Raw genomic sequence first — 12128 nt, forward strand, 5'->3', positions numbered from 1 at the left:
TGTCTTCCATTGGAACATCTGCTATAGTCTATCACTTGCTTTCTGCTTCCTGGAATTTTGGAATTTGATTTTCTAAATTAAATGTTTTTAGAAATTTATATGATCATAGAAGATATTTTCAGTAGGACTGGACTGATGACTTTCAGATCTGCTTTATCACCCCATTGAGTTTTATTATTCAGTTGAACATTATGTAGCTTTGTAACATTTTTATTACTCTTACATAAATTATCATCAGCATCATCATAAAAAACAAATTGTAACACAGCTATATATAAATAAGTATTTTTCTTCTTCACATAAGTAGCCCAAGTATCTGAACTTTGCATTTGCAGGCACCTGATAATTCATTGATAATGGGACCTGCAGCAGTCATTCTTCATGTTGACTGCAATTCAATGAATAATTTTTGGTGCACTAAAGGGGTTGTGCAAAGAAAAAAAAAGAAATAAGAATCAAAAGTGTAATTTTTGAACAAGAGACCCACTTCCACCATATAATTAGTACTTGTGTTTCAATATAGCAAAATGGATTGCTGTTTGACAACCCAAACCCAAACCTGCTTTGGGCTTGGTGATTTTTCATATTGCATCTTGGTCTAACTTCTCCAAACTTCTGTTTCTGGTTTTATAAATACAACTAATGGGATACTTGGGCATTGACTAGTGCATAATAAAATCCCTCCCGTGCTAGCAGCTGGCTGTGAGTTCCTTGTTCTACTACTCTGCCATTTTGGATGACTGCTATGATATCAGAATTCTGGATTGTTGACAGTCGATGAGCAATAACAATGCAGGTTCGGCCTTTTCGAGCTTCATCTAATGCTTTCTGGACAATCTGTACTCAAAGACAAAAGTGAAATATCCTTATAAAAGCACTAGATAGAGGTGCATTTTTCCCCCAGTTTAGATCATTTCTGAAACAACGGCAATTGCTTACTCGTGAAGTGGGAAGTCAGCTATGGCTTCACTCACCTTTTCGCTCTCTGTATCCAAAGCTGATGTGGCCTCATCTAGAAGTAGAACTGCAGGTTTTCGGACAAGGGCACGAGCAATAGCTATTCTTTGCTTCTGCCCTCCTGAAAGCTGTGCTCCTTTATCACCCACTCGAGTATTGTATTTCTGATATTTAAAAATAGAACAATGTTGGTACTGTAGAGTCAACTCAGAGTGCTAAGATAGTTTGCATAACTCTAACATCAACCAAGTTAGTGAATTAGGAAGGAAGAAAAATGAATGTAAATAGCATTAATATGATGTATTATAACAAATCAGTTTCCTAATCTTTAAAATACAGTTTTGCGATTTTTTGCAGGAATAGAAACTTCTTTAGTTTGGTGCCACTCTAATTGCAAATTCCTGATTGGCATTTAAAAAAATGTTTACATGTATATAAAATGACTTTTTTCAGCAATAATTTTCAACAAATCTTTATATATGCGAATGATAATATAGACTCATTGATGACAATTTTCAAATTTCAGCCTAGAAACCCATGATGAATCATATGGTCCTCAGACTACAGTAATAGATTTGAAGGAGGCTGGATTAAAGTTGATTGCTGGCATCATGACACAAAGGTGGATATGTCCTCCTCTTGAAGGTTGTTTAGTAACCCTATTTTTGGGATATGTTCCCTCAACTTTTCTAAGCTCCAATTTATAAATATCAAAAGAGATTATGGTACCTGAATTACCTGAAAAATTGTCAGTTGAATTTCAAAAGCCACTATTGCTTTTATTTATTCACTTGTTTGTTTGTTTTGCTGGTCATTAGTTTTATTCCAACAGATATCTGTACCAATTGGAATAATTAATCTCATGCAGAAAAAAGATGCTAAATACCTCTGGAAGATTTTCTATAAAATTGTGAATATTGGCTGCTTTGGCTGCTTCTTCAATTTCTTCCTGGCTAACAACTCTGCTGTTATCTCCATACTGAATATTCTCTGCAATACTACAGTCAAACAAAATAGGCTCTTGTTGCACAAGGCCCAGCCTGGACCTCAGCCACTGTATATGTAGAGATTTGGTGTCTACACCATCTACAATCTGGAAACAGAAAGGAAAACATTACAAAATTAAAAATATATTCCTTACATGTAGGCATACTTGTGCACTGTTCCCTTCTGGACAGCAAATGAAAGAAGGTAATAGTAAGCAAAAGAAAATGTAGTAAGAAAAAAATATATAACTAAATTTAGTTTTCACCAATATAATTTATGGTATCTTTTTATACTTCATAGTTTTCTATCTTTGGAAATTATCCTTGTTTCCACTATATGCTACCTTTTTTTTTTTTTTTTGAGAGGAGGGACTTCCAGTCAGTGTTGAATTGATGCAACTGCCTGGATTCTCCCTGTGGTCTTTTTGCAAGATTTTAGAATTTGTTTGTCATTGCCTTCTTCCAAGGACTGATAGTGACTTGCCCAAGGTCTCCTAGCTGACTTTGTATATAAGGCAAGACTAAAACTCTTGATTTTCCCGTTTCTAGCCAGGGTCATTAACTACTATATCAAATTGACTTGACTGCTTATATGCCCTGCTTAACACATTACTTTTTGTTCTGTACATTACACTTCCTTTCTGAGCATCCCATCAAGTCTGTCCCTCTATAACTTTCTTATTTTCTCTTGCTACCCTGCCATTCATGCTTTCTTTCAAATAGTTTATGGGGATTCTATTCTCCTTCATTCTCTCTATATGACCAAATAACCACAGTATACTTCTTTTGTGATGCTTTTGTATTTTATCCACATTAATTCAGAACTCATAGATTCTTAAGCTACCTGTTCTTATTTAACTGGTCAATTTCTTAAATATCATATTGCCAGTGCATTCAAATCTTTTATTTCTCCTCAATTACTCAATTTTCATTTTCATGATAATAGGCAAAAGCAAAAGCATGATAGGCAAAAGATCAGGCAAAAGCATGATCTTTCCCACAGTCATTTCACCCATTTTAATGAACATTTATTCTTCACAACATCCCTTTCTACCAGTATTTACACAACTTTAAAATTTATCCAGAAAAATATTTTCTGTTTTTTTCAAAACATTTTACAATTCACTTAATTGCTATAATTTTTCATCATTTATGCATAATTTGCAACCCTTCATTTTATTTATTTATTTATTTGTTTGTTTGTTTGTTTGTTTGTTTGTTTGTTTGTTTGTTTGTTTTTATATACCGCCCTTCTCCCGAGGGACTCGGGGCGGTGTACAGAGTAAGGTAGGTATACAGTTAAACAATAGTAAAAAACGATAGTAAAAACAAATGAAACCCCAAGAGCTATCAGGCCAGGCCGGACTGCTGGAACAGGTGAGTTTTTAAGTCGCGCTGGAAGGTGCGAAGGTCGGGGGCCATCTGGATTTCGGTAGGCAAGCAGTTCCAGAGGGTTGGCGCACCCACTGAGAATGCTCTCCCCCTGGGGGCCACCAGCCGGCATTCTTTGAGCGGTGGCACCCTGAGGAGGCCCTCTCTGTGGGAGCGCACAGGACGGAGGGGTGTTGACGTTGGCAGAAGGTGCTCCCGTAGGTAATCCGGACCCATGCTATGTAGGGCTTTGTATGTCATTGTTAGCACCTTGAATTTCACTCGGGAGGCAACCGGAAGCCAGTGCAGCTCACGGAGCAGAGGTGTGATATGGGAGTATCGGGAGGCCCCCAAAAGTGTTCGTGCAGCTGCACTCTGCACCAGTTGAAGCTTCCGAGTGGCTCTCAAGGGCAGCCCCATGTAGAGAGCGTTACAGTAGTCAAGGCGGGAGGTCACAAGTGCATGGGTGACTGTACGTAAGGCATCCAGGTCCAGATAAGGTCGTAGTTGGCACACCAGTCGAACCCGAGTGAAGGCCCCCTTGGCCACAGCTCCTATGTGGTCTTCCAAGGATAGCTGTGAGTCTAGGAGGACACCCAGGTTGCGGGCCCTATTAACAGGGGGTAATAACTCATCCCCGATGTTAAGGGATGGAACGTTCTGAGTATCCTGGCATGCCGGTATGTACAGCCATTCAGTCTTGTCCGGGTTGAGTTGAAGCCTGTTCCTCCCCATCCATTCCCGGACCGCTTCCAGGCAACGGGACATCACGTCAAGGGCATCACTGATGCTGTTTGGAGTTGAGATGAAAAGCTGGGTGTCATCAGCATACTGATGGTACCCTACTCCAAAACCACGAATGACCTCACCTAGCGGTTTCATGTAGATGTTGAACAGGAGAGGCGAGAGAACCGACCCCTGAGGGACTCCACAGACGAGAGGCCTCGGAGTCCACCTCTGTCCTCCTGCCAACACCGACTGCGAGCGTCCCAGGAGAAAGGAGGAGAACCACCGCAAAACCGTGCCTCCCACTCCCAATCCCCTAGTATCAAATACTATTATTTTAGCCTTGAATATATTCAGATCTATATTCCTTGGTGTATGATAAATGTCAAGTAGAAAGACTTGCACATGGATTAGAAAACAAACGAAAGTATGCAGTATCATCAAGAGAGCAAAAGAATTGAAATGGAAATGGGCTGGTCACATAGTGAGAAGAATTGATGGCAGGGGGACCAAGGCAGTCATAGAATGGATCCCACATGATAAAAAGCACCTGCAAAAGAGACCTAAAACAAGATGGATCAACAACATTAGCAAGTATTGCGAGCCCAATTGGCAAAAGAAAGATCAGAACTGTATTGGTTGGAAACATGCCGAAGAGGCCTCCGTCCTGCAGTGGATAGACAATGGCTAGGATGATGACGATAATGATGATGATATAAGCTATGTAAATTTGCTGCACATTATTTAGATCACAAGTGTCAAACTCGCCATGTCACATGATGTGTCACAACGTATTGTGATTTTTTTTTTTGCATTGCTGGAGCTGGGATGGGTGCGGCCTGCGTATGATGCAATCAGCCCAGAGGCCAAGAGTTTGACACCCTTGATTTAGATTCTCAGGCAAATGCCTACAAATGACCAGCTGAATAGTGAAATCCCAGTTTAGGGACATCTTCTGCTTCCAATAAAACCAATCTATACTCCCCATATTTTGCTCATCATTATCTCTTGCTCCTGTCAAATATCTTCCCAAGCACATTTAACAAGCTAATTCTCCTATAGTTTTTAAATCCACCATTGTTTTATTTGACCACTTTATAAAGACACAATAACCATATCCTTCAGTTGCTGGGCATAGAAAGAACTAAGAAAGCCACAGATCCACTCTGTAGGCAAACCTCATATTTTAACACTTTTATAATTACACTGTCTACATTTGTATCTGATCTGCTCTTTTATATTCTTACAGGATTTGAGTTCTCTTCATTTTCTCTGGGATACTAACATTTGTAGTACTTTTTCCAATTCCATTATGTCAGATATATCACTGTTACTCCTATACAGATCTCTGACATACTTTCCCCCACACTTCAGCTTCATCACAAATCACATTAAAGTGCTTCAGGATTCAAAATAACAACGTAGTCAAGGTGTCCCAAATTTTCACATTCTTTTATCAAGATATCTGTCTGACCTGGATTATTATAAAGGTTCATAACCAATGATCCTGGCAAAGAAGTAACCTAGATGTTACAACTAGTATACGCCTTCACATGCCACAGAAATGTTTTCAATAGAACCAAGGTCCACTTACCACTTGTCCTGAAATTGGGTCATAGAATCGCTCTAGAAGCTGAATAGAAGTGCTCTTGCCACAGCCACTGCTACCCACAAGAGCCAGTGTCTGGCCCTTGCTAATCTTTATACTGAGCCCTTGTAAAACCTGCACTTCTGTTCTAGTTGGATATGCAAAGTGGATATCTTTAAATTCAATGTTGCCTTCAAATTTGTCCTACAGCAGGGAAAGGTGAGGACATGATGAGAACAAATCCAACAATGCTATGATTTTGCACAGTGATCTCTCCCCCCCCCCGCGCCCCCAGTATTCCTCCTGTGGTACTAATAATAGTAATACGTAGAATTAGTAGCGGAATGGCTTTAGCAACAACAATAACTTACTGTATACATATTGATAGAAATAAAATTCTGATTTGGTCTGGGATAATTTTTCAAACCTTTACTCTCCAGATCTTATGAACTAAAATAGTATATCAAAACAATTTCCGCTATTTGACTTTTTCTATAAGCAGTCTGACATTATTTTAAATTAGCTGAAATAAAGAAAAAAAATGAAATATAGGATTTTCCCAATTTTTTAAATGGCTATTCTTCTTAGGCCATGTATATTTTCTTAGTCATTTACATACACAATGAATGGCTAGCTCCCTTGTTACTCCTTTTATTGTTTACAATATACAATGCAGCAAATATTTAAAATGCATTAAAAAAAATAAGGGGACAATCCAATGAAAGTGAAGTTTAATTTAAGAATGACTTTAAATTTATCATTAAAACAAAGACACTGGAGGAAAACTTTTATAGAAGTAGCTTTTCTCAGAAATAAGTTTCAGGATTTTAAAATGATATTGAATGGAATATTGGTTTAATCATTTACCAGATAATTATACATATGCCTAATAAATTTTCAGGTTTATTTGCAGAAACCAAAGTTTCTAAATTGCTATTGGTGATTTTCATGGTACTATGAAAATATGTCAACTCAATATATTAAAAGGCAGCATAAGCTGTTAGACCTTACTAATTTTTCTCCTTCTTCACTATAGCTGTCAATTACAGGCTTTCGATCCAAAAGGTGAAATATTCTTTGGGCAGAAACCTTTGATTTGCTAAAATCAGGTGCAAGTGAATTAGCTTGGCCAGCATTCATTGCAGAAAAAATCACTGATGAGAAGACTCTGAAAATGCAAAACAAAAATTACTAAAGTGCTGTATCAGAAAAGAATATAAATGTATACTTTTAAGTAACAAACTTTGTTGAAGCCAGTTTTATAATGTAGCCCTCTTTAAACATAATAATTTTATAGTAGTTTTATATCTTGGAAATAGAGCATACTATATATTAAATAGGATAAGGTAAAACATTTTGCCAAATGCCTTTGGATAAAAACTAGTGCCTGTAGTGCAGTCTAATTTGAAAAAAATGAAGAAAAGGGATTTCATACTATTCAAGAAGATTATTTAAGTCAAGAGCTGGTATTTGTAGCAGTAATTCTATATATATGTTGTTGGGAAAATCCCAGTGAATTCAGTATGTCTTAAACCTTAGAAAGATATGTATAAATGTGCCTTATGAAAGTGTACTTCAGTAACTCAAAGATTATCCCATCAGTCAAACTAACTATCCATCAGTCAAAACAAGAACATACAGAAACTGACTTCCGGTGGCGACGTGACGCTGAAGACAGCCATTTCTGGGCTGTCCGCTCCGCGGCTTCGTAGAACCGCCGAAAACAGCGCCGATCAGCTGTTTCGGCAGTTCGGAAGCCCCCTCCTCGGGAGAAGAGGAGGGGGTGAGGCCCCAGGTAGGGGTTGAGCTCTCCGGGGCCGCCTGAGCTTTTAGTTCGGGCGGCTGAAGGATCGAGCCCCCCCGAAGCCTGGGTTTGCTCCAGGCTGTGCAGCGTTTCTGCTCCGTGTTTTTGGGAGCAGAACCAAGCGTTAGCAACCACCCCTGCCAGCAGAAAGGACTTTGGAGTGTGAAGACGCAGGCAGAGCGATATAGGAGATCAAGGTGAAAGTGGATTTTTGTTCTCTAGCTCAACGGATTTTATGGACTCTGAAAGTGAAAGTGCGTAGCAAGTGAAAGTGGGGGAAGATGGCGGCTAAATCTTCCAAAGTTCTCAGGAGCACGGGGGCTTCCCCGGTGCAACAGTCCTCGCTGCAAACCTTATTGCCTCCTGAACCTGCTCCGGCACTGACGGTTAAGGACCTACAGGATGCTTTGGAAAAGCATTCACAACAAATAGCAGATATTATAGATGGAAAGATGGAAAAGCTGGAGGAGAAGTTTACAGCAATGAGGGCAGACATTTTGCCTGCACTTCAAGGTATGGCTTTATGTATTGAATGCTTGGATGAAAAAATGGAAGATCTTAGCCAAAACAATTCCAGATTAGAAGCAAAAGTGTTAGAGACTGAAAATGTGGTGGATAAAATGGACGGTGACTTGACCCTGGTCCAGTACCACCAGATGGAGTTTGCTATCAGAATCAGAGGCTTAAAAGAGAATCCTAAAGAAGATTTAAAGCAGATAGTCTCTGAAGCTTTGGAAGGGGTACTGGGACAGTCAGCAGCTGAAATTGAGGGAAATATAGACAAAATCTTTCGTGTGAATTCATGGATTGCAAGGCAAAGGAAGTTACCTAGAGATGTGGTTGTCTACTTCACAAAGAGAGCAATTAGGAATGAAGTTATCCAAGTTTCTTATGACACTAAGCTTGTAGTTGCTGAGCAAGAAGTTTTGGTTTTAAAAGAGATTCCTCCAAGAATTTTAAGGAGAAGGAAAGATTTTGCTTTTCTGGCACAGGAACTTAAGAGATGTGATATCAAGTTTAGATGGGAGATACCAGTGGGTATGGTGGTGATGCATGAAGGTACGAGACATCGTCTTGTCACAGTGATGCAGGCACGTGATTTTTTCAGCAATGTTTTAAAAGCAACCCCTTTACCACTTTTGGAATCTACAAAGAAGAAGGGCGAGGGAAAGCCTCAAGATGCTGAAGGAATAATGCAGCCAGATGAGAAAGCTACTGGAGTGGATCAAATTACAGTTTCATCGGAAGGTGCCAGAGATCAGAGGATGACGCGTGCTGCCTTGAGACGAGCGAGACGAGAGCAAGAGGAGGATCAACAGAAAGTTATGGAACCTTCAAAGCGTACCTATAGCAAAGCTGTGGGAGGGGCGCGGCCTAAGGAAGTTAAGGGACTCCTGACAGACATGCTCCAGAAGCTTCGGGTCGCTAAGGATGGCAATTAAGTTTCTAACTTGGAATGTTAATGGCTTAAATTCACCACAGAAGAGAAAGAAAATTTTTCAATACTTGAAACAATTTAAGACTGATTTGTTTGCAAGAAACACATATTAGGGCTATGGACCAAAAGTACTTATTGAACTCTAGATTGGGTACACAATTTATTGTTTCTGCAATGAATAAGAAGAATGGAGTGGTTATCTATGTTAAGAATACTATGACAGCGGAGTTAATAGAAGCAGATAAACAAGGAAGATATGTTATGATAGATTTGTTGTTAGAAGGCAAAAAAACCGTTTTGGTTGGACTGTATGCTCCTAATCAAGAACAAGCTGATTTTTATAGTTCATTACACAGCAAGATCACTCAGTTGGATTATAAATCTTTTATTTTTATGGGAGATTGGAACGGTGTCTTGGATGTACAACTGGACAAGTGTAGTTCTTTTAGGCATACTCCAAGCCACGCTAGATTGCCTAAATCTTTTTTCGAGATGAAGGATGATTTGGAGTTGCGAGACATTTGGAGAGAAAGACATTTACAAGAAAAGGATTATACTTTTTTTCTGATAGACATCAATTTTTTCCCAGGATTGACTTTATATTAACGACTAATGACTTTTTTTCCAGGATTAAGAAGATAAAGCTTTGTCCAAGAACTATGTCTGATCACAGTCCAGTTTGGTTAGAGATTGACAAGGATAATAGAGATAGGCGCTCTTGGCGTCTAAATGAGAACCTGTTTAAAAATCAGGGAAATGTGGAAGAATGTAAAAAACAGATGAAGGACTTCTTTGAAACTAACATGAATAAGGGTACCTCTATGGACATGGTTTGGGATGCTAGCAAAGCTTATATGAGAGGGGTGTTAATATATATGAACAACAAATACAGACGTAACTTGGAATTTAGGAGGAAAGAATTAGAGAATGAAATTAGGGAAAAAGAAAAGGCCCTAATTTTGAATCCATCAGATGTGAAGATCAAAGAGGTTATTAATTTGTTAAGAGGACAGTTTGACAAGTTGATGGCTGATCAAGTGGCAACTAACTTACGGTTTGCTAGGCATAATACTTTTTGCAATGCCAATAAACCAGGCAGATGGTTAGCTTACATGTTAAGGAAGAAGCAAAGGGCTTCTAATATAGATAAAATAGAACATAAGGGCAAGGTTGTGTATCAACAGGATCTTATTAAGGAAGCTTTTGTGGACTTTTATTCTAAATTATATGCTAAAGATAAGATTAACGAAGCAGATATTGATGTAAATTTGAGGAATGCCAATATCCCGGTTCTTACACAAGAACAAAAGGAAGAGATTAATCAATTGATAACAGAAGAAGAAATTCTTTTAGCAATTAAACAATTGAAGGTGGATAAAGCGCCAGGTACGGATGGACTGACTGCGGTGTATTATAAAAACCTACAATTGGAGATGATAAAGCCATTAAGGGAATTGTTTCAGACAATTCAAAGGGGAGGAAGGGTGCCTCTGTCTTGGAGAACTGCTTTTATTTCTTTGATTCCGAAGGAAGATCAGGATGTCACTCAAGTAAGAAATTATAGACCAATATCACTTTTGAACACGGACTACAAGATATTTGCTAAGGTTTTAGCTAACAGATTGATGAGGGTTTTGCAACAGATAATTCATGGGGACCAAACTGGCTTCATTAGTGGCAGACAAATGAAAAACAATGTGAGGCATATAGTAGACTTGTTGGAATTTTTGGACAGGAACAACCAGATCCCTGCGGCGCTGATTTTTCTAGACGCCGAAAAAGCCTTTGATCAACTGGATTGGTAATTTTTGATGAAAGTATTAGATAAAATGAATTTTGGGGATAAATTCTTACAACCAATTAGGGCATTATATCAAAAACAAACAGCCCGAATAATAGTAAACAATAGTTTGACTGAAGTATGTAATATTGAAAGGGGCACAAGACAAGGGTGTCCGTTATCACCTTTATTATTTGTTTTAACATTGGAGATATTATTGATTAAAATACGGAATTCGGAAAAAATTAAGGGAATTCAAATTAGAGATCAGGATTATAGACTGAGGGCGTTTGCAGACGATCTGGTTGTTACGGTGACTCAGCCAGAAAATTCTGTTGTGGACCTGATGGAGATAATAATGCAATATATATGTTGTTGGGAAAATCCCAGTGAATTCAGTATGTCTTAAACCTTAGAAAGATACGTATAAATGTGCCTTATGAAAGTGTACTTCAGTAACTCAAAGATTATCCCATCAGTCAAACTAACTATCCATCAGTCAAAACAAGAACATACAGAAACTAAGATTTTATGTTGCAAAGTTGAGAGTTTGGAATTCAAAATTATCTGTTGTCAAGACCAAAGTTTATAATGGATAACTTAAGAAAAGGTGTCTATCTTTCCCTTCTCAGTGATACTTGGCCTGACAATGAAATATCTCCAAAGTTCATCTTTTCACAAGTCTTTATAGATATGAGTAAAAGCTGTTAAGTTAATGGCAGATACTGAAATTATGCCCCAATAACTTAAACAGAAAATGAAAAGAGCAAACCTTTGCCACTGTTGCTCTTCAGCAAAAGGTTTCTAGAAGCATGTTACTTTCAAATCTGGAGATTCCCAGTAACTATCAGGAGCTGTCATTTTTTTGTTATATGTGGCTGGGCCAGGCTATTGAGGGACTGCTTCTCCTATGTGACATCAACGCATTCCATCAGATCTGTCAGAAGTAGTCTGTAATGGGTTCTGTCCACTAGATAGCATTTGGCAGGACCCAGGAGAAGGATCTTTTCTGCTTCTCCGTGGGCCATATAAAACATCATCCCCCGAAAGCTCAAACTCACCTTAACCTTGATTGCCTTCTAGAAGGGCATGAAGACTGGCATTGCTATCAGGCCTGGGAATTAGCGAGTGCTGTGGAGCTCATGTGGCTGTACTGTTCATGTTCTTTCCCAGTGACTGCATTGTATGGTTTTAATTGTTTTTAATTGTTTTGGCATTTTTTATTGCTTGGATAGCTATTTTATTCTGATTTTTTTGTTTAGGTTTTAATTGTAAACTGCCCAGGGTCTTGTGAGAGTTTTATGTAGTCATGTGAGATTTATATAGAAGTATATATTCCTAATTCTTTGTATATGATTCCAAGAACTTTTCAGCTGGTACATTATTCTATGATCTCACATAATTACACAAATGTTAATAAACTAATATGCACAAATAAACTAATAAACACAATGCAACCACAGAAATGGAAATCTTCC

At 38.4% G+C, this 12128-nt stretch overlaps 1 protein-coding gene across 1 annotated transcript in view; it reads right to left on the minus strand.

Moving 5' to 3' along the window:
• Positions 1 to 639: 639 nt before the first annotated feature.
• ABCB5 (ATP binding cassette subfamily B member 5) overlaps positions 640 to 12128 on the minus strand; it is a gene marked incomplete at both ends in the record, with an annotated part of 80678 nt that continues 69189 nt past the window's right edge. The window contains 5 exons of the mRNA XM_081346257.1: positions 640 to 837; positions 975 to 1121; positions 1844 to 2050; positions 5635 to 5832; positions 6640 to 6796. Of these exons, the coding sequence (XP_081202383.1) occupies positions 640 to 837; positions 975 to 1121; positions 1844 to 2050; positions 5635 to 5832; positions 6640 to 6796 (907 nt within the window). The remainder of the gene's footprint in view (positions 838 to 974; positions 1122 to 1843; positions 2051 to 5634; positions 5833 to 6639; positions 6797 to 12128) is intronic.

The sequence above is a fragment of the Vipera berus genome, assembly GCF_964194415.1.
Source record: "Vipera berus genome assembly, chromosome: Z".
Taxonomy (NCBI): domain Eukaryota; kingdom Metazoa; phylum Chordata; class Lepidosauria; order Squamata; family Viperidae; genus Vipera; species Vipera berus.